The sequence below is a fragment of the Dama dama genome, chromosome 12 (genome assembly GCF_033118175.1).
Source record: "Dama dama isolate Ldn47 chromosome 12, ASM3311817v1, whole genome shotgun sequence".
Lineage (NCBI taxonomy): Eukaryota > Metazoa > Chordata > Mammalia > Artiodactyla > Cervidae > Dama > Dama dama.
The window spans coordinates 28,083,447-28,107,129 of NC_083692.1; the positions used below are offsets into that span (position 1 = coordinate 28,083,447).

Consider the following 23,683-nt stretch of genomic DNA (forward strand, 5'->3'; position numbering starts at 1 on the left):
GGATTTTGGCTCAAGCACCTGGGAATAGATGGAGGTAGGGATGGAGATGGGGAAAACTGAGATGGAGAAAATTGGAAGATTACCAGGTATAGTGTGAAGCTCTAGATATCACCTGCATTATCACTTTGCCTTCTAGCTCCCTTTTCATTCCTTGGAAGAAAATAATGCAGCCGAAGAGAGCTTTGTTCAGTGTGATTGTGTACAGAAGTGATTTCTGTATTCTTCTTTCAGAGGTCTAGAAAAGAGTATCACAGGTCAGGTAATTAACCTGATCAGTCTGGTTGTTTTGTGGATTAGAAACATGTAGCTTCAGATTTTAATAGGAGGCTGGCTCATATGAAAGAAAATTCTGAGGGGTATGTATGTATGTTTCTTAAGTGGGTTTTTTAAATTGAAGTAAGTATCATTGATTTATAATATTATATTAATTTCAGAAGTATAATGATTAAAAATTTTTTTAGATTACACTACATTTAAAATTATGATGAAATATTGTCTATACTCTCTGTGCTGTACAACATAACTTGTAGCTTATTTATTTTATACAGTATCAATAGTTTGTAGGTCAATCTCCTATCCTTATCTTGTCCCTACTCCCTTCTGTCTCCCCATGGTAACCACTGGGTTGTTCTTTCTATCCAAAATAAAATTTTAAATAAAACCAAAATTCTAAATCAAATGTAACTTTATAATGAATATTTGACAGTTAGTAGCTCAGCTGGTAAAAAATCTCCTTGCAATGCTGGAGACCCCAGTTCAATTCCTGGGGTAGGAAGATCTGCTAGAGAAGGGATAGGCTACCCAATCCAGTATTCTTGGGCTTCCCCGGTGGCTCAGATGGTAGAGAATCTGCCTGCAGTGCAGGAAACCTTTCAATTTCACTTTTCAGTGTTGAAATATCCTTTTCAATCCCTTTTAGAAAACGTTAGTAATTGGTTCATGAATTTCATTTTGTTGCTTTCAAGCTCCAAATTTCCCTTCTTGGCCACTGATCTTTGGAATTTGAATTCTCTTGCTCTTTGAATCGGAGGATTGTGGAGGGCAGGGTAATACTTGGAGTTGTGAGAGTCTACACTCCAGTCCTTCCCTTACAGTGCTCACATTATGGGTTTCACCTCTGTTGGAGGAGCTTTATGCCAGGGCTTTCAGAATAAGAGTGATGACTTCTAGGTGATGTATTCTCCAAGGTTAGGACTAAATGAATGTAATCAGGAGGAGAATCTGGTTGACTTTCCTCAGAAGCAGCTCTAGACCTTGGAAAAAGTATAAATTTGTGAGCAAGTTTTAGTCAGTGTTTCTGGCTTCTTTTTCTGAAGGCCTTTCCTTTCCTACCTCCACTGCCTGTTTTCTCTTTTCCTCAGGACTCTATAGAATTCCTTTGTGTCTTGTGAAAGCAGAAGTGTTAGTCTCTCCATTGTGTCTGACTCTTTGCAACCTCATGGAGTGGGACCCACCAGGCTCCTCTGTCTATGGAATCTCCAGGCAAGAATACTGGAGTGGGTGGCCATCCCCTTCTCCAGGGGATCTTCCTGACCCAGGGATCAAACCCTGGTCTCCTGCGTTATGGTAGCACTTGTTAAAATAGCTGAAAATTTCTCTGTGCTTGTGTGGTGAAATACTTCTTTCTAGGGTAATTTGCATAAAAATGATGAGAGGAAGAGAGAGAAGTTTAACCCCCCAACAGGTATTTCATGCTTGTTATTGTTTATGAAATTTCTGGATCAGAAAAGGGTGTAGTTTTCATTAAAAGCAAAATAAATGAAACAAACACCTCAATAAGCATCTAATCATGCCAGATATAGCTAATGTTGCAGTAGAGGAAAGGCATCATTTTCCTAGAATTGCTATGGAAGGGGAAAAACATCTAATATGCTTTTATATTGTTTTCATTGGCTGAATATAACCTTTCTTCTTCCAGAGACTTCTGTCAGCAAAATTATTGACCTCATGGTTTGTACACGATCTCCTTTAGGAATGGGATTAATGTGTAGTGGTGTTAAACTGAATGTAGTTATTTTCCTTTTTGTCTGAAGAAATAGCCCTGTAAAGAGGAAGGGCTTCCTTTTTATTACATGAAAACAAAAGTTTAAACAGCGGTTCAGAAATATAATGGCGGAAGAGAAAGTCTCAGACAGTGAGACCAAATTCTATCTTTCTGCCCCACTAAATTCCCTTTACCTGTGTTTGCCAAGTCTTCTAACGTCCCTGGCCAGCTTTCCTATCCTTAAAAGTAAGGAAAGCATGCACAAGATGAGTGTATTCATGAGCTTGGGGAATCACCTGATGACCTCACTAAAAAGCAGATTCTGATTCATTCGGTCTGGGGTGGGTCCCAGATTCTGCATTGCTCATAAACTCCCAGGTGATACTGGTCCACACTTTGAGTAGCAAGATATGAGAGCAAATTTTTCCAAACCTGACAGCATTAGGCTGACCTTTGTGGCTGTATTTTTGTGTGGCTGCCAACATTTAGGATTTATTGAAGTAGATCAGGGCTTCTCCACCCTGGCTGCATGTTAGACCACATGAGAAGATTTAAATATTGTTACTTATTCCTGTTTCTCACTCCAGATCCATGAAAATCACTCTTTTGAGAGGTGGGGCCCGGAACGAGTAACTCCTGTGATCCCTTTCAATTCTCCCCAACCTCCATCCCAAATAAATGAATAGTCAAAATTGAGAAACACTCATAAAGATTTTGGTGGTCTTGTGATTTAGTTTTTGACCTTCCAACCCTTGAGGAAAAAGTGTTTCACTTCATGTCCATCTCTGGGAGGATATTGGATGGTCTTGAAAAAAATACAATGAAATGTTTTTGAGCCTCAGTCTCTTGCAGAGATCCGTCTGAGAATCTGTTCTTATGTGCGATTATTGCTTCTGAAATGTTTTACCGGACTACTACCACCGTGACAGAAAATTACCCAATTCTTAGATGCCTCAAATAGGAACATATGTGTATTTAAAACATTTGGATATGATTGTTGCTAAATCACGTGGCTTATAACCAACAAAAATTTATTTCTCACAGTTCTGGGGTCTGCAAAGCCATGGTCAGGGTGCCAGCATTGTCAGATTCTGATGAGAATGCTCTTCCTGGTTGCAGACTGCTGACTTCTCATCATATCTTCCTCATGTGATGGGAAGCCAAGCAGAGGGAGCAAGCTCCCTTGTCATTATTATGTGTCCTAATCCCAGTCATGATGGGCTCCAGCCTCATGACCTCATTGAATACTAATCAAATCCCCAAAGTCCCACCACCTAATACCATCACACGAGGAGTAGGGTTTCAACGTATCAGTTCTGGGAGAATGCTTACATTCATTCCATAATAATCAGGATTGTGATGGTCACTCAGAATTATGGGCAATTTCTTTAATGGTTTTGTGTTTTCAAAACTTCTGAGGTGGTCTTGCTTTTGAGATTTTCAACTATCTCCTTTGCAAAAGACGTTATCCTTCAGTAACCAGGTTGCTTTTCCCTGCCATGTTTTAAAGCCGAAGGGAATTAAAATTTTCTGGAAGCAATTTTAATTACTCTGCTATCTTGTTCATAATATTTGTTAATAATGCCAGATTTCACATTTATTGCAATAATAATTTTCATGACTATAGGGAAATGGAGCAGTTGTGTGAATATTTCATATATACATACTGAGTTTCAACAAACAGACCAGTTTCCAAAAGAAGCTCCTGGACTATTTATTTAATATGTAGTAATTTCCATTTAATTTAGCCTTTAAAATAAAAAAGTCTGTCTTTATCTTTCTTTCCCATTTTCTCCTGATATTTTATTTTGTAGTTTAGCTCTGAGTATAATTTTATAGGTTTTGGTTTGCAGGGTCAACATTTAAATTTTTATTTTTCCTAGGGTATTTGTTTATACACACACAGAGAGAGCTTACACATAGCTCTCTCTGCGTATATAATACAGTTGTAAAAGAATCTTGTACACAATAAACAATAATAGTTTATAGTTTATAGGCAATTTTTACTCCAATGGTTAGCTTATAAAGATTTTGCTGACATTATTCTAATCTCCATAAACTATCTAGAGTGGTAGGCATTGTTATGAGGAAACCAATAACCTAACTAAAATTCCCCAGGTTTTTCACAGTAGCTCCCTTGGTTGTATTGAGACAATCCAAGTGTTGGCAGAAAATTTGTGGAAAGGGCTTCTAGGAATAATTAAAAAACAATTTTTTTTATTGGTGAATAGTTGCTTTACAATGCTGTGTTAGTTTCTGCTGTATAGCAAAGTGAATCAGCTCTATATATGCACACATCCTCTTTTTCAGATTTCCTTCCTGCTTAGGTCACCACAGAGCTTTGAGTAGTTTGGTGATAATTTGTAATGAAAGTTTACTAGTTGATCACTTGCTATATGAAGGACTTGGCACTGTGGTTAATTTTCCCAGTTCAGTTCAGTTCAGTCGCTCAGTCGTGTCCAACTGTTTGCGACCCCACGAATTGCAGCACGCCAAGCCTCCCTGTCCATCACCAACTCCCAGAGTCTACCCAAACCCATGACCACTGAGTTGGTGATGCCATCCAACTATCTCATCCTCTGTCATTCCCTTCTCCTCCTGCCCTCAATCTTTCCCAGCATCAGGGTCTTTCCCAATGAGTCAGCTCTTTGCATCAGGTGGCCAAAGTATTGGAGTTTCAGCTTCGACATCAGTCCTTCCAATGAACAACCAGGACTGATCTCCTTTAGGATGAACTGGTTGGATCTCCAGCAGTCCAGGGGATTCTCAAGAGTCTTCTCCAGCACCATAGTTCAAAAGCATCAATTCTTCTGTGCTCAGCTTTCATTATAGTCCAACTCTCACATCCATACATGACCACTGGAAAAACCATGGCCTTGACCAGATGGACCTTTGTTGACAAAGTAATGTCTCTGCTTTTTATTATGTTATCTAGGTTGGTCATAACTTTCCTTTCAAGGAGTAAGCCTCTTGTAATTTCATGGCTGCAATCACCATCTGCAGTAATTTTAGAGCCCAAAAAAATAAAGTCAGCCACTGTTCCCACTGTTTCCCCATCTATTTGCCATGAAGTGATGGGACCACATGCCATGGTCTTAGTTTTCTGAATGTTGAGCTTTGAGCCAACTTTTTCACTCTCCTCTTTCACTTTCATCAAGAGGCTCTTTAGTTCTTCTTCACTTTCTGCCATAAGGGTGGTGTCATCTGCATATCTGAGGTTATTGGTATTTCTCCTGGCAATCTTGATTCCAGCTTGTGCTTCATCCAGCCCAGCATTTCTCATGATGTACTCTGCATACAAGTTAAATAAGCATGGTGACAATATACAGCCTTGACGTACTCATTTTCTATTTGGAACCAGTCTGTTGTTACATGTGTTCCAACAGTTCTAACTGTTGCTTCCTGACCTGCATACAGATTTCTTAAGAGGCAGGTTAGGTGGTCTGGTATTCCCATCTCTTTCAGAGTTTTCCACAGTTTATTGTGATCCACACAGTCAAAGGCTTTGGCATAGTCAATTCTCAGTTAGGTTTTATAAAATATTCAGAAATGGTAGAAGCAGTTCTTTTGTTTGCCTTCCTAAACCCAGAGCACATATTGCTAACATGTAATCATTAAGACCTTGAGGTAAGGGCTGATGAGCACACAGTCTAGTTACTTTGCTCTCTGTTGGTCTAAATTAATGGAATCAAACTCCAAGCATAAAGATGAATGGAGAGAATATTTCTTTGACTATTTTTTTAATACTTTAAACTCTAGTACAAGCAAATATTCTAGTATGTACCTAGCAAATATCTGGATTATCCATATTCTATATTATTAGTTAAAATTAAGTATATTTATTTTAAAAATAAGATTGAAGTCAGGCAATATTTCAACAACTCACTTTTTAAAAAAATTTATTTTTAATTGGAGGATAATTACTTTGCAGTATTGTGTTGACTTGTCATACAACAATGAGAATCAGCCATAAGTATACATATGTTCTCTCCCTCTTGAAGACCCCTGTACCCCATCCCACCCCTTTAGGTTATCACAGAGTACTGCTTTGAGCTCCCTGTGTTATACATCAACTTTCCATTAGCTGTCATTTTACATATGATAATGTATATTTTTCCACACTGCTCTCTTGATTCATTCTACCCTCTCCTTCCCCCGCAGTGTCCAAAGTCTGTTCTCTATGTCTGCATCTCTATTCTTGCCCTGCAAATAGGTTCATCAGTACCATTTTTCTGGACTCCGTAAATGTGCATCAATATATGATATTTTAAGAAGTTGTGGTACATATATGTGCAGTGGAATATTACTCAGCCATAAAGAGGAATGTATTTGAGTCAGTTCTAGTGAGGTAGATGAACCTAAAGCCTGTTAAACAGAGTGAAACAGCTTGCTTTTGATTCCAACTTCTGTATTCTGTTTCCCAAACCACTCTGCCCTCAAGCTAATATAAGAATTAGTCTTCCTTGGCGTGAATTGTTTTAAGACTTGCCTTTCATTCCAAGTCATATTTCCCATAGAAAATGTTTGAATTTGCAAATATCTCAGTCAAGAATTGGAATTTAAGGAGCTTTGTGCTTCCTGCTTCTGACCTTCTGGGGCACTGGGGCTTTGTGAGTCTCTCACTCATCGCTGGATGGAGTTGTACATGTGACATATGGTCCAAGACCTGGCACAGAGCAAGGGCTCTGCTCCTGGCCGCTTTTGTTATTAATTTTTTTATTACACAGTAATACTAGGATACAAGTGAAATAACATATCAACAGCAAATGGATCATGATAGCTAGGCCCTGCTGAGCTGGAGTCTTCATTTTCCCATGTTGAACTATTGAAAGTAGTATATTGGGGCAGGCTAATGTTTTTAATAACAGACTTAACTAGGGACAGTAAGAACTTCTGATCTAAATCTTAAAAAATGTCTTGAAAACAAGTCTATTTATGAGAGAGGCAGACGTGAAAGGCCTTTGGGGATAGTTTTTAAAACCAAGAGATATGATGCTTCACAGGGCATAGATCGATTTAATGGGTCTTGACTGGCACAGTAAAAGATTGAAATAGAACAGAAATGGAGTACATCTTGTATAGTAAGAGCATTTTCTGAGAAATATTTTCAGTTGTGTGTACATGTGTGTAAACACACTGAGTCACTGTGTAAAATTTATTTCTTACTATGAGCTTTAATTAAACAAAATTGAAAAACACTGATTTGGATAGTTTTGGGGGAAAGAAGGCCCTTTAATGTTTATGGTCCTTCTATTTTAGAACTGTGAAATTCCCTTTCCTGGGATACTGGGCAATTCCTCTAATCAAAAAAGTAATTACTGTATTGGGACTTTGTATGCACAGTAGGCATAAAATTTATAATTCTGAGGACTATATCATTCATATGATAAGACAAAAATTACCATAGATGAAAGCATACATGACGTATTTAGGGAGGTACTTCACACTAATTTTAATGATATTAATTATATAAAGAGATCCCTGTAAGAATCTATGAATGTATCTGTTTATTGATATAGTCAGGGCTTCCCAGGTGGAGCAGTGGTAAAGAATTTGACTGCAGTGCTGGAGATACAGGCTCAATCCCTGGGTCAGGAAGTTCCCCTGAAGAAGGAAATGGCAATTCACTCCAGTATTCTTGCCTAGGAAATCCCACGGACAGAGGAACCTGGCGGGTTATAGTCCACAGGGTTGCAGAAGCGTTAGACACAACCTAGCAACTAAAACAACAACAAAAAACATTGATACAGTCACTCAATTAGCAAGCATATGTTATATGCTAGGCACTGTGTTAGGTATTGGAGGGTCAAATAGGAATTTACAGCTCAACAGGCAGGTGTGTGTTAATCATGTCATGACACAGATAGGTATAAAATTGCAACCTTGATAAGGGCTGTGATGGAGAGGTACATTGTGCCTAACATTATTAGGGATGACCTGGTCCAAAGGTCAGGGAAAGGTTCACTAGGGTCATGACAATTGAGTTAAGGTCAAAATAAATGTAGATATCAACTAGATACAGAGGGAAATGAATGATGTTTAGACAGCGAGAATGTCAAGTTAAAAGGCCTCCTATGATGGCAGAGGATAAAACTTACAAGAGAAAGGAAAAGTCAGTGTGGCTATCATGCTCAGGGCAAGGGGCAGAATGCTGAGAGCTGAGGCGTGACAGACTTTGAGGTCATTATAGACCATGGATACGTTGGAGGGTTCTGATAAGTTACTGATGGAAGTTATAGCAGGAAGGGGACGTTGTCTGGTTTGAATTTTAAAGAGACCTACTTGGCTTCAGTGTGGATAATCCATTGAAAGAGTCCCCAGTGATTGCTTCATTGAGAGGGTCTGAGTAAACCAATTAGATAGATCTTGGCATGCTCTAGGGGAGAGATGATGGAAGCTGGGAAGGAAGATGATGATGAGGATCTAGAGAAATTGCGAGATTTAAAAGGGTTTTAGGAGATAGAATTAATAAGATTTAGTAATACATTACATATAAGGGTAATCAGAAGGATGTTGAAAGATGGCTCCCAGATTTCTGGTTTACATAATTGCATTGTTGTTGTTGTGCAGTTACTGAGTCATATCCGACTCTTTGCGACCCTGTGGATTGCAGCATGCCAGGCTTCCCTGTCCTTCACCAACCCCACGGAGTCTCCTCAAACTAATGTCAATTGAGTTGGTGCCATCCAACTATCTCATCCTCTGTCACCCGCTTTCCTCCTTCCCTCAATCTTTCCCAGCACTAGGGTCTTTTCCAATGAGTCGGCTCTTCATATCAGGTGGCCAAAGTATTGGAGCTTCATAATTGCATAATTCCTCTAAAACAGGAAACATTGGGAGGATATCTGACCTGAGGGAATGACAGGTCATATACATGTTACTAAGGTGCATTTAAGCTATCTAAGAGGAGAGGTCAACCTGGGTATAAAGATCTAGAGTTTATAGAAGAGGTCTGGTCTGGTGATATAATACAATTATAAGTTGCTGAATCTATGGAGATCGGTGAAAGCATAAGAGAAGCGGACATGAAAGAACTTGAATATATACTCACTGGATAAAGAATGTTGAGCCTGCAAAGAACAGGAGGAGTATATAGAAAATCAGGGAAATGTTTTTCTATGTAAGCTAAGGATTGAGACATTTTTAAGGAGGGAGTGGTTACCGGTGCTTCTGAATTAAGCGGAAAGAGCAAAAAGTGTCCTTTGGGTTCAGTGACGTGAGAGGTAATTAGTGACCTAGGCTGTCTTGGAGTGGTGAGGACATAGCCAGATAGGAGTGGGTTGAGTGAATAGGAGCTGAGAAGATAGAGCTTGTGAGAACAGACAACTTTTATGGAAAGTTTGTCCTGTGAAGGTTTGGACACACATGCTGATAGCCAGAAAATGTGGGTTGACTGGTAACCACTAAATGTGCCATAGGGAATGGATAGTTGAACTGGTTTTTAAACATTTTGATAGGCGAAGGGATAGAGAAAAAGTGTGGACAGAGGGCATCATGAAGATTGTCTTTTGGTGACATAATGAGGAAAACTGACTTAAAGTGTGGACTTTAGGAATAATGAGAAATATGTTTGTACAGGCAGAGAGGCTGACGCTTATTTCAGAGGACTTTGTAAGTCTGGAATAGGACCCAACGATATAAGCCGTTGTGAGATTTGATCTGAATGAAGAGTAGTAGGAAGGAGGCAGGGTTTGAGGGGGGGCAAATGAATGTTAGTTTGAAAATCAGCCTGAACGTCAGGATGAGTTGAGACAGGGAGACCTCCTATGACGAGCTGTATGCACTGCCACAGCTACCTAGGCGTGAAGTGGGGAGCATGTGAATTAGGGTAAATTGGCTAGGACTGACCTGGGCTAAAAGGGGGAAGAGGTTAATTTTAGGTGATCATATTACAAATCTTTATAATTCATGTTTTATATATATGAAAATATTATATATTTATAGAAGAATTTATATTTTATGAAGCATATATATAGAAATAAGCTTATTTTAATCTCTAATCACTATATGTATCAGAGAAAGGTAGTATTACCATTCTTACAGCTAGAGGACAGCTTAAATGACACTGGTGTCCTAAAATTTGTGATCCTCTGGCCCTTTGTGCTCCTTGTGTTTTCTTTAAACTTTGAGGTCTACTTTATTTGAAGTGAAAGATACAGATCTTGGGTTCAGTTCAATTAGTTTGGACAAATGTATGTATATACCTCAATATTTTGTATCTCTATAAAGATAGAAAATGACCTTCTCCAAAAAGTTCTTTTTGCATCTTTCCTGTCAGTCCCTATTTCATCCGCCCCCCTCAGAAATCATTGCTCTCATCCCTATCATTGTAGATTAACCTGACAATATTTAAACTTCATTTGAATGAAATCATAGTTTCTGACTTCTTTTAGTCATCATAATGCTTTTCAGATTAATTTGCAGTATTGAAATCTATCAGTATGGAGAAGGAGGGAAAACACACGTGTGTGTGTGTATTAAGTCACTTCAGTTATGTCCAACTCTTTGCAACACCATGGACCATAGCCTGCCAGGTTCCTTTGTCCATGGGATCCTCCAGGCAAGAGTACTAGAGTGACTTGCCATGCTCTCCTCCAGGGGATCTTCCTGACCCAGGGATCAAACCCACATTTCTTATGTCTCCTGCATTGGCAGGCGGGTTCTTTACCACTAGCTCCACATAATGTTTTTCAGATTAATTTGTATTGTTGCAATCTATCAGTAATTTCATCATGAGAAATGCTGGGCTGGATGAAGCACAAGCTGGAATTAAGATTGTCAGGAGAAATATGAATAACCTCAGATAGGCAGATGACACCACCCTTGTGGCAGAAAGTGAAGAAGAACTAAAGAGCCTCTTGATGAAAGTGAAAGAGGAGAGTGAAAAAGTTGGCTTAAAGCTCAACACTCAGAAAACTAAAATCCTGGCATGTGGTCCCATCACTTCATGGCAAATAGATGGGGAAACAGTGGGAACAGTGGCTGACTTTATTTTTTTGGGCTCCAAAATCACTGCAGATGGTGATTGCAGCCATGAAATTAAAAGGCGCTTACTCCTTGGAAGGAAAGTTATGACCAACCTACACAGCATATTAAAAAGCAGACACTAATTTGTCAGCAAAGGTCCATCTAGTCAAAGCTATGGTTTTTCCAGTGGTCATGTATGGATGTGAGAGTTGGACCATAAAGAAAGCTGAGCACAGAAGAATTGATGCTTTTGAACTATGGTGCTGGAGAAGACTCTTGAGAATCCCTTGGACTGCAAGGAGATCCAACCAGTCCATCCTAAAGGAGATCAGTCCTGGTTGTTCATTGGAAGGACTGATGTCGAAGCTGAAACTCCAATGCTTTGGCCACCTGATGTGAAGAGCTGACTCATTTGAAAAGACCGTGATGCTGGGAAAGATTGAGGGCAGGCAGAGAAGAGGATGACAGAGAATGAGATGGTTGGATGGCATCACTGACTCAATGGACATGGGCTTGGGTGGACTCTGGGAGTTAGTGATGGACAGGGAGGCCTGGAGTGCTGCAGTCCATGGGGTCGCAAAGAGTCGGACATAACTGAATGACTAAAGTGAAGTGTGATCAATAATTCATTCCATTGTACAGCTGGGTAGTGTCCTGTAGGAATATACCATAACTTTTAATCCATTCTTTTGTTGATGGACATTTGCATTGTTTTTGATTTTTGGCTACTATGAATAAATCTGATGTGAACAATTTTCAAGTCTTTTTGTTAACAAATATTTTCATTTCACTTGAGTAAATGCTTCGTAGTGAAATTTCTGGGTCATAGTTGAATATTTAAACTTTACTTGAAACCGTTTTCCAAAGTGATCATACAATTTTATATTCTCATTAGCATTTTATAAAGAATTTCAGTTATTCCACATTTTTGTCAGCATTTTGTATCATTAGCCTTTATAACCACTCTAGTGGTTGAGCAGAGATATATCATTGTGTTTTTAGTGTGTATTCCCCCATGATGATGGTGAACATCTTATTTTTGTGCTTATTGGCCATTGTGTATCTTCTCCTGTGAAATGTCTGTTCAAGTCATTTGCCCATTTTGTCAGTTGGGTCATTTGCCCTCTGGTAGGATTTTTGGGACTTGTTTTGGATAGAATTTCTTTCTTGGGTATCAGCATGTGAATATTTTCTCTCAGTCTGTGGATTTCCTTTTCATTTACTTGACAGTATCCTTGAATGAGCAGTTGATTTTAATTTTGATAATGTCTAATTTATTTATTCTGGTGGCTCAACAGTAAAGAATCTGCCTGCAATGTAGGAGATGTGGGTTCAACCCTTGGGTTGGGGAGATACTCTGGAGAAGAAAATGGTAACCCATTCCAGTATTCTTGCTTGGGAAATCCCATGCACAGAAGAGGCTGGTGGGCTTCAGTCCATGGGATCACAAAAGGGTTGGGCATGACTTAGCCACTGGACTTCCATGGTGGCTCAGAGGGTAAAGCATCTGTCTACAATGAGGGAGACCCAAGTTCGATCCCTGAGTTGGGAAGATCCCCTGGAGAAGGAAATGGCAACCCACTCTAATACTCTTGCCTGGAAAATCCCATGGATGGAGGAGCCTGGTAGGCTACAGTCCATGGGGTCTCAAAGAGTCGGGCACGACTGAGTGACTTCACTTTCACTTTCACTTAGCCACTAAAACAACAATTTATTTATCAACACTTTATTTTATGGTTATTACTATAAAAGTCTTGAGCTTCCTAGGTTGCGCAAGTGGGAAAGAATCTGCTTGCCAATGCAGAAGACTCAAGAGGCGCAGGTTTGATCCCTGGATTGGGAAGATCCCCTAGTGTAGGAAATGGCAACTTGCTCCAGTATTCTTACCTGGAAAATTCCGTGGACAGAGGAGCCTGGTGGGCTACAGTCCATGGGGTTGTGGGTTGTGAAGAGTTGGATGTGATGGAGTATGCACATGCACACACACACAGACACACATGCACCCCGTGAAAGAATCTTAGAAATTTCTGTCTCCTCAGAATTGCAAAGATCTCCTCCTATGTTTTCTTTTTAGTTTTCACTCTTGTATTTGGGTCTATGACCTGTTTTAAATTACTTTTGTGTGTGTGGCATGAGGTAGGGGTCATGGTTCAGTTTTGCTTGTGTGGATAGCCAGTTGTTTCAGCATAGTTCATTGAAGTTGTTTTTATTAATGAAATTGCCTTGGCATCTGCCAAAAATCAGTCGACCATATATGTGTCTATTTCTGAACTCTTTAATCTGTTTCATCGATCTATTTGTCCTCACTCCAATTTCATACTATATTAATTACCTTAACTGTATAGTTCTACAACTTGGTTTTCCTTTTTCAGAATTTATTTTGGGTTATTTTTGGTAATTTGTATTTTCACATTCTATAATTATTTTGTCAGTTACTTCAAAAAAGCCTGTTGGTAATTTTGTTGGAATTGTTTACATCTGTAGACTAATTTGAAGAGAATTGAAGTCTTAAAATATCTAGTCTTTCAGTTCTTTCTCATGGCATAACTCTCCATTTGTTGAAGTCATTTGAGAGCAGCCTTTTTTAGTTTTCACTCTAGAGGTCTTGCATGTATCTTGTTAAATTTATTACTAAGTACTTTATATTTTTTGATATCATTCTAAGTAAAATTGTTTTTCATTTTCCAATTTAATGTTAGTTAGTGGAAATAAAATATACTTTTATAGTGACTTTATATCTGGTAACCTTGCTAAATTCACTTAATAATTTTAGATATTCTTTTGACTATGCCTTAGGATTTTCTATGTAAACAGTCATATCATCTGCAAATAGAAAAAAATTGCATTTACCTTTTTAACATTTTTATGTTTGGTATTTTTTCTGTTTCTTTCTTTTTCTTTTTTTTCCTTTTTATTTCATTAGTTGGACATCCAATAAAATGTTAAGTACATATCATTGACTTTTTCCTAATTTTGAGGGAAAAATGTTCAGTATTTCAGCTTTAAAAATGATATTAACTATGGATTTTTTAGTAGGTCTCCTCTATCAGTTTAAGGAAGTTTTATTTTATTCTGTTTGTTCAGATATTTTAATCATGAATAAGTATGAATTTTGTCAAATGCTTTTTTCTACATCTATTGAAATATAATCATATGGCTTTTTTCTTTTATTTGGTTGATGGATCACCTTGATTGATTTTATAATGATACATCAAATTATGTTTATGAGATAAACCCCACTTGGTTATGATCTATTTTCTTTTTATGTACTGCTAGATTCTATTTGCCATTATTTTCTTCTGGATTTTTACAAATACATTCATAACATCTATTGGTCAGTAATTCTTTCTTTAATAGTTCACTTTCCTTTGAATGTTTTTTGTTTCACTCATCAACATTCCAATGCTTATTTATTTTCTCCTATTTAATTTCGATTTAATAGCTCTTATTTTTCTAGTTTTTTTTCCATGTAAAAGTTTAGATCATTGATTTAAAACTTTTTGTTAAAAATAAACTTTTAAAATGAGAAATTTCTCCCTAAGCACTGCTTTAAATATATGCCACAAACTTATTATCCAGTTAAAAATATCTTTTATATTTCTTTTAATTCTACTTTGACCCAGTGGTTTAGAAATGAATTGGATAACCTCCAAACATCCAAATGCTTTAGATTTTTTCTAGATAATTAAAAGATGACTTCTGATTAAATTACTTTGAGGTCAGAAAATATCAATCAGTTCAGTTGCTCAGTTGTGTCTGACGCTGTGAGTCCCCATGGAATGCAGAATGCCAGATTTCCCTGTCTATCACCAAACTTCCAGAGCTTGTTCAGACTCATGTCCAACGAGTCAGTGATGTCATCCAACCATCTCATCCTCTGTTGTCTCCTTTTCTCCTGCTTTCAGTCTTTCCCAGCATCAGGGTCTTTTCTAATGAATCAGTTGTTCACACCAGGTGGCCAATGTATTGGAGCTTCAGCTTCAGCATCAGTCCTTCCAATGAATATTCAGGACTGATTTCCTTTAGGATTGACTGGTTTGATCTCCTTGTAGCGTGTGATTGAAAATAATGTCTTTGAATAATTTTATTTTAAAAAGAGGCTTTAAAAATTTTAAGTTAGACTTCTGTAAATCAAGGAAATCAGTCCTGAATATTCATTGGAAGGACTGATGCTGAAGCTAAAACTCCAATACTTTGGCCACCTGATGTGAAGAACTGACTCCTTGGAAAAGACCCTGAAGCTGAGAAAGATTGAAGGCGGGAGGAGAAGGAGATGACAGAGGATGAGATGGTTGGATGGCATCATCAACTCAATGGACATGGGTCTGGGTAGGCTCCGGGAGCTGCCGATGGACAGGGAGGCCTGGCGTGCTGCAGTCCATGGGGTTGCAGAGTTGGACATGACTGAGCAACTGAACTGAACTGAAATAAAGGAAAGGAAAGGAAAGGTTTGTCATTCAGTCATGTCTGATTCTTTGCAACCCCATGGACTGTAGCCCTCCAGGCTCCTCTGTTGATGGGATTCTCCAGGCAAGATTACTGGAGTGGGTAGCCATTCCCTTCTCCAGGGGATCTTCCCAACCCAGGGATCGAACTCTGTTCTCCCACATTGCAGGCAGATTCCTTCCCAACTGAGCCTCCAGGGAAGCCCTTCTGTAAATCAAACTGATGTACAAAGAATTTGTCCCATCATGTTAAAATTACATTAATACAATTTTTGGAGGAGTCATCCAAAGTTGCCTCTGCTTTTAAGTTTAATATTCTCAATTTGTGAAGAAGTGACTGTAGCCTTAGTCTTAAATTAAACTATTTTTAGCTGTGATTGTTATAGTTATTAACATTTATTTAATATTAACCATACTTTATTTTCATAGCATAGTATTTACTTGAATGCAAGAGTATTGTAAACTAGCTTCTTTTCAATGGAATTTTTAGTTCATATGCAAATCTTGTACTTGTTGCAGATCTCACTTGCTGGTTATGCTATGCTAATAATAATTTCAAGGATATATTTTATTATTCATGCTATAAAAACTACAGTTACATTTATTTATTTTTATGAATTTGTGTTTTTAATTACTTGAAAGATGTACATTGTTAAATGAAGCTCAAAAACTTCCCTTTTCTTTTTTCTTCTTTAGAATCGAGTTTCTTACTGGGAAATGCCCAGATTGTGGATTGGCCTGTAGTTTATAGTAATGACGGTTTTTGCAAACTCTCTGGGTATCATCGAGCTGACGTCATGCAGAAAAGTAGCACTTGCAGGTAGGTAAAACAACAGCTCAGAAATGTTTTCTAAAGTTTAACTAAATGTTGAAGGTGATTAAAAGACAAATTTAGACTCACTGTGATATCATGATTTGTGATAAGAAATACATATTTGGTCTTCCACCCTGGCACAGAGCTCTGTTCCTGGCACAGAGCTCCTCAATTCTTGGCTTTTCTTGTGATATGTTAATTAGTTGACTTTTGGAAAGCCCTTAGATAACCTAAGGATGGGGTTGACTGCCAGAGAAATCAACCATGTGATTAGAAGCGCAACTTTTCCCCAGTCTCCTGGAGAGGGGCTGGAGGTTGAATCAGTACCAGTGGCAATGATTCAATCAGTTATGACTGTGTAATGAAGCTTCCATAAAAACTCAGAGGACAGGTTCAGAGACCTTCCAGTTTGGACAACGTGTAGAAGAGCCAAGAGTGGCATATCTGGTAAGGGCGTGAAAGTCCCCTACCTTGCCTCTGCATCTGTTCCATGTGCCTGTTCCTGAGTTATATCCTTTGATGATAAACCAGAGGTCTGGTAAGTGAAATGTTTCTCTGAGCTCTGTGAGTTGCTCTAGCAAATTATTCAAACCAAAGGAAGAGGTCTTGGGAACCTCTGATTTATAACTGGTGCTGAAGTCTAAGGGTGGTATCATGGGAACCAATCTGAAGAGGTGGATCAGAAGCACAGCCAACACCTAGGCTTGTACTGATGCCTGAGGTCAGCAGGAGGGCAGTCATGTGGTACAGAACCCTCAATGTTCAACCTGCAAAATCTGATGCTGCCTCTGGATAGATAGTTGGAATTGGAATTCCAATTACCCTCTCCCCCAGATTGGAATTGAGAACCTATTGACTCACGTAAAACCTATAGGGCAAAACGTATATTAGAATATTAAGGATATTAAATTGTCAGTAGAAATATATAGTTTAAGAGGCACTGGTGAGAGCTTTTGCTAAGAGAAGTATTTTTGCATAGCTGTGAATGTATCAATTCATTCAATAAATATTTTTTGATCACCCTCTATGGGCCATGAACTATTCTATGTGCCAAGTGATCAATGTTGTTGTTGTTCAGTTGCTCAGTCGTGTCTGACTCTTTGCGACCCTGTGGACTGCCACACGCCAGGCTTCCCTGTCCCTCACCATCTCCTGGAGCTTGCCCAAACTCATGTCTATTGAGTCAGTGATGTCATTCAGCCATCTCTTCCTCTCTCATCGCCTTCTCCTCGTGCCTTCAATCTTTCCCAGCATCAGGGTCTTTTCTAATGAGTCAACTCTTTGCATCAGATGGCCAAAGTATTGGAGCTTCAGCACCAGTCCTTTCAATGAATATTCAGGGTTGATTTCTTTTAGGATTGACTGGTTTGATCTCCTTACAGTCCAAGGCACTCTAAAGAGTCTTCTCCAACACCACAGGACTGGAGAAACAGGCTTATGGAGGGCACAAACAGAACCTTGTGCTCACCAGGACCTACAAGAGACTGAACCAGACATGCCTGTGAGCGTCCAGGAGTCTCTGGCAGAGGTGTGGGTCGACAGTGGCATGCTGCAGGGTCAGGGGCACTGAATACAACAGTCCTGGGATCTGTGGCTTGATGGCATAGGTCCTTTTGAAGGAGGTTGCCATCACCTCCATTGTGAAATTTGTTAAGTCATGTCCGACTCTTTGTGACTCCATGGACGACTATACAGTCCATGGAATTCTCCAGGACTGAATACTGTAGTGGGTAGCGTTTCTCTTCTGCAGGGGATCTTCCGAACCCAGGGATTGAACCCAGGTCTTCTGCATTGCAGGCAGATTCTTTACCAGTTGAGCCACCAGGGAAGCCCATTTCTGCCATTACCCCTACCATAGTTTGGCCTTACACCAAACTACAGGGAGGGAACACATCCCTGCCTATCAGCAGGAAATTGGATTAAAGATTTACTGAGCATGGCCCTGCCCACCAGAGCAAGACCCAGGTTTACCCACAGCCAGTACCTCCCATCAGGAAGCTTCCACAAGCCTCTTATCCTCATTCATCAGAGGGCAGACAGAATGAAACCACCTTCACAGAAAATTAACCAAAACTGATCACATGGATCACAGTCTTGTCTAACTTGAAACTATGAACCATGCCATGTAGGGCCACCCAAGATCGATGGGTCATGGTGGACAGTTCTGACAAAATGTGATCCACTGGAGAAGGGAATGGCAAACCACTTGAGCATTCTTGCCTTGAGAACCCCATGAACTGTAAGAAAAGGCAAAAATGAAAAGTGATCATTGGAGCAGCCTATATCAGAGACCCACTGATATCATCAACACTTTTTGAGTCGCTGAAACACTATGTCTTGAACATAGTGTCAACAACCCTCAACCAAGTAGGACATGGTTTTAAACATTTAAAGAGATCAAGATAAAGTTCTTTCATCTCGAATAAATCACACATACTTTTGTCATGTTGGTATGTTGTACCACTGCTATTTTGTTTGACTTATGTAAAACAGAATCTGGCATTTATATTATTTATAACAATGCTTTTAAAATATTCTATATCTGTGAGCTTAAAGAGAGTATTACCAAAGAAGATCATAAAAAAGAAAAGGAAGCTCTATATAAGGAACCAATTTAGAACTGAAAACTTTTCACAATATTTCAGTAAGACCAGATGGGATGTTTTTTCCTTGAGTTAATTTTTCTTTACCGCTCCCACTTAACTAAGTACCAAAATCATGTTATTTTAGAACTGCAGGGTATATGAATTATTTTCTACTCCATATTCTTTATTTTTCAGAAGAAAAAACTTGAGGTAGAGTTAGGTTAAGGGATTTGCCCAGGGAAACAGTGATTGATTTTTTTCTACCTATTTTTTTCTTTCCTTTTTTCCTACCCATTTATACTGCAAAACATTATATGCATGTACAAATATATATATATATATTCTACATCTTCATGGAGGGTAGGGATTTCATATGGAGTCTAAACCTGACTCTTCATGGAAATCACTTAGGTTTAGCAAAACATAGGTTCTCAGACCTCACCTTAAGCCTATTGAATCAGGATCACCCCAGGTGGGTAGGTGGGAGCAGCAATCAGTACTTTTAACCAGCAGCTCAGATGGTTCTGATGCTTAGTGAACTTTAAGAAATTATCTGTTCAAATATCCTCTTCTTCCACTTAATCCTCTTCCAGTGATCCTCATTTTCTCTCTATTAAAGTCATTCTCACATTCAGCCTTCACTTCCAGGCGTGAAATTGGTAAGTGGGAACAATGAAAAACGGTGGCCCCTCTTTGAGAGACTCCCTTTTTTAGCACTGTTGTCTCTTGTGCCTCTTATCTGCTGGGTGGATATTAGCTCTTGGCCTAGCCCTCTCATTGAGGTGTGTGTTCTAAGTTCTGGGAGGCTAAAGTTTGTATGGACCATTTCCGCTCCCTTAGGTCTCAGCAGGGTTTAGATTAAATGTTATTATATAGTTTTGAAATCACTGAAGTCTAGTTAAATATGGACACAAATAATTTCATAGTGAGGGTAGCCTTATAAACAAATCAAAGAATTTTACTGATTTTAATAATGACAAGTTTTAGACAGAATAAGAAACTACACATCAGTGAGTATTTGTCTTTCCCAATCCTTCTCTCATTAGACCAGGTGTATAGAGTAAAAAATTAAATATATTCCTCAGTTTATTCACAATTTGTTCACAATCACAATTATCATTGTGATTACTCTGGATAAAGTCTCTATTTTATTTGTTTCATTTTATTTCTTCTTTTATTTCTTTTCTCCTTCATTCCATCCTCCTTCATCTTCCATAGTTATTCATTTTAGTGTATATATTTTATGTCTTTCTAACAATTCCATTTGTAAAATAAATATGTGTATTCTTGTAATGATGTTGCCTTATGTGCATTTGTTTTTAAGTCCTGCCTAATTTATACCACGCATTAAAATATACAATTTCTTGCTCTTTTCATTCACCTTTATGTTCTTGAGATTTCTTTTTGTTGCTATATCATAATCTGTTTCATCATGTCTGGCCATTTTATAGTGTTCTCATAGCCTTCATTTTCGTTATGCACTTTACTAGTCTTGAATTCCAACTTCTACCACTTTGCTACTCCAACAACTTGGAGGTAAACATCCTTATAGCCATCTTCTTGTGGCCCCATGTGAGAAGTTGTCTGTCACTATGCCCAGAAATAAGATTGCTGTACAGTAGAATATATGCAGAAATTGTAAATTAACTGCTGTCGGATTGCTGTCCAGAACGGCCCTCTGTTTCCACTTTCATCTGCCAGGAGGGAGGGTTATAGACTTCCCTGGTGGCTCAGACGGTAAAGCGTCTGCCTCCAATGTGGGAGACCTGGGTTCAATCCCTGGGTCAGGAAGATCTCCTGAAGAAGGAAGTGGCAATCCACTCCAGTACTCTTGCCTGGAAAATCCCATGGATGGAGGAACCTCGTAGGCTATAGTCCATGGGGTCACAAAGAGTCAGACATGACTGAGTGACTTCACATCCTTATACTTTATAATAGCAGCTAAATTTCTATTAAAAAAATCTGCTGTGTGCCATGTACTGTCTCATTTTTATTTCAGCTAAAATTTCAAAAACTATTTTTTATGAAATTTCTGGATTCCTAGGAATTTCAAATGTTCGTTTTATTATTTAATAATTGCATTTCCAAGCTTTTGAACTGTTGCTCTATACTGAAGGACATAAAACACATTGTGTGTTAGAAAGAGATTGTATGTAGGTTTTGGGGTAATGGCGTTTAAAAACATCTGATTTTATCTCAGCACCCTTATAAAGCCCTGACATTAGAGAAATAATGTCCTAGTTCAGGTGAAAACCACTTTAGCATTTTACTTTTGATTAATCTGAGCCTTTTAAAAGCCAGTTCTGCTTTTTAAAAATTATTTTTATTTATTTTTACTTTTTAAGATAGAAGGGTGGGAAGACCAATCATATAGGTAGGGAGGATAGGCGTAGACAGATGCATTTGAATACCATTTTTTTTCCCCCCATGAAGGCACATTAATAATCCTTAACCAGGCTATCAGATTAGACAATAAAGCAGAGATGTTAAATGACACTTTGTTTTCACAAGTAGTTTTATTAACACAAGGTTACCTCAGTCAACAAGAGAACATTCCACATGAGGGATGTCAGTCAGTCCTTTCCATTTGGCTGAGGGCTCTGCTTCACACTGAGAACAGTACTGAAGGGCAGAGTGCCTCAGTGATCATGTCACACTCCGAACATTAGAGATGTCTGATTCCAGTCCTAGTTTCCCTTAATTACATGTCATGGATTTACCTTTTATGACACGATCTAAATCCTTTTAAGCTCATATAAATTAATGGGCTATGAAACCTTTTATGATCCATTGTAGAAAGTATGTAATGCTTTGATTTATTATGAAATTACTTCTTTCAGATTTTGAAAGTTGTTCATATTTATTTCTAAATCCTTCTCCTCACTCGCTCTTAGGCTTCTTTTTGATCCTTTGACTATAGATTTCAGCCCATCCTGTGATTAACTTTCATGATGATTTTACTTTTGCGGCTGATTCTGAGGTGGAGACCACATATTTTTAAGTCACTCTGTGTGGTTTCTGTGATGAAGCATTTGCTAGGCTGTGAACTACAGCCTGTATGTAATATTATCCTTTACTTGTGGGGACTGAATGTTTATGTGCTTAGTCCAAGAACATTGTTAACCCTTAGCAGATACTTTGAAGTTAATTTTTATTGGAGTATAGTTGTTTTACAATTCTGTTAGTTTCTACTGTACAGTGAAGTGAATCAGCTCTGCATCGCAGTGGATTCTTTACCATCTGAGCTACCAGGGAAGCCCTTATGTATACTTATATCCCTTCTTTTGTGGATTTCCTTCTCATTTAGGTCACCTCAGAGCCTTGAGTAGAGTTCCCTGAGCTATACAGTAAGTTCACATTGTTGACCATTAGCAGGTTAGGGTAGATAGGCAGTATTTATGATTAGCTTATATGTTTTCTCCATGTGCACTCTGCTTTCTCCCATGGAAGTCTGTCAGCATGGTAGCCATCCTTTCTTTCTGGTATCATAATGAGGCTCATTTGTGAGATTATGATGGCAGAACAGGGGATCCAAAAATGTCAATCTTGCTATAAAGCAAAGCCAGTGGTCCCTAGAAGTTTCCGGGGTAGGATGTACATGAAAGATACACTGTCAAATGCTCAGGCAAGCTGGGTATGGCCCAAGCTAGCCTTCAGGAAATCTCCCTTACTCCCAAGATCAGATCTTCCCTCAAGTTAGTTGTATGGCAAGATAAGTGGCCAAAGGATCCAGCAGCAGGCTGTGGGTGAATTTATACCTCAATGTCATGGGCTCACAAAGAAAGAAGACACACAAAATGATGTGTGTATCTCTTTCAGACACAGTGATTCTGCCCAGTAGCAGGAATGAACCAGCTCTTGCCCTCAAATTGTAAAGGATCAGGGGAGTAGGGTTGGGGCTGGAAGGGCCCTCTTCTAACCCCACCCATGAGAAGCATTCCAGTAATAATTCAGTGATTGTATAGTACATTATAGTTTATAACTTCATGTACATTATCCTTTTTAATTCTCACTGTCTGAGTTATATTAACATTATCATCTCTGGTGGCTCAGAAGGTAAAGAATCTGCTTGCAGGGAAGGAGACCCCAGTTTGATTCCTGGATAGGGAAGATCCCCTGGAGAAAGGAATGGCTACCCACTCCAGTGTTCTTGCCTGGCAAATTCCATGGACAGAGGAGTCTGGTAGGCTACAGTCCATGGGGTCACAAAGAGTTGGACGTGACTGAGCAATTAACATTTTCACTTTTCATGGATGAAAAAACTAAGAGAAGTTAAACAACTTGGCCATGGATTATACAGTTTATAAGTGGTCCTCTAAGTGCAGTGATCCTCTGTTATATCATGGCTGCTCCATAATATAGCAGGGATAGATTGCTCTGTGCACCTAATTTTATTTTCTGTCCAATAAGACAACAGTGCAGTTGCGGAAGTCATTTATCGTTACTGAAGGGAGTTTGGTGATTCAATAGAGTAATTTGAAGTTCTATAGTTTTTTAGTATTCCCATTATATATTCCTGGAGGATAGTCAATCAGATACATAAAAGCTGTATAAAGTTATTTTATAGATATGTGGTTTCTAAAGTCTGATGATTATCATTTCTAAATCTTGTTTCCATTCAAATGCCATTAACCATTCAAAGACTGCATTGAGCTTCAGTCATCTGGAGTCATGTTGCAGGAAACCTCAGTAAAGAAATTCAGCATTTACACATAAGGAAAACTGAGCAAGTAAGCAAATATGCCATACCCAGAGTACCCATAGTATATGCAGAAGCACTGGTTTAGTCATTTTGGTTTGGACAGTGCTGGTTGGAAATACTTTCAAAATTTGAATTACTTTCTAGAACACTTGCCTTGGAAGACTGGATAATACATTTCAGACATTC

The 23,683-nt window shown here is 38.7% G+C and overlaps 1 protein-coding gene across 1 annotated transcript in view; it reads left to right on the forward strand.

Moving 5' to 3' along the window:
* KCNH5 (potassium voltage-gated channel subfamily H member 5) overlaps window positions 1–23,683 on the forward strand; it is a 367,668-nt gene that overhangs the window by 13,199 nt on the left and 330,786 nt on the right. Inside the window, exon 2 of the mRNA XM_061158360.1 lies at window positions 16,093–16,216. Coding sequence (XP_061014343.1) covers window positions 16,093–16,216 — 124 coding nt within the window. The remainder of the gene's footprint in view (window positions 1–16,092; window positions 16,217–23,683) is intronic.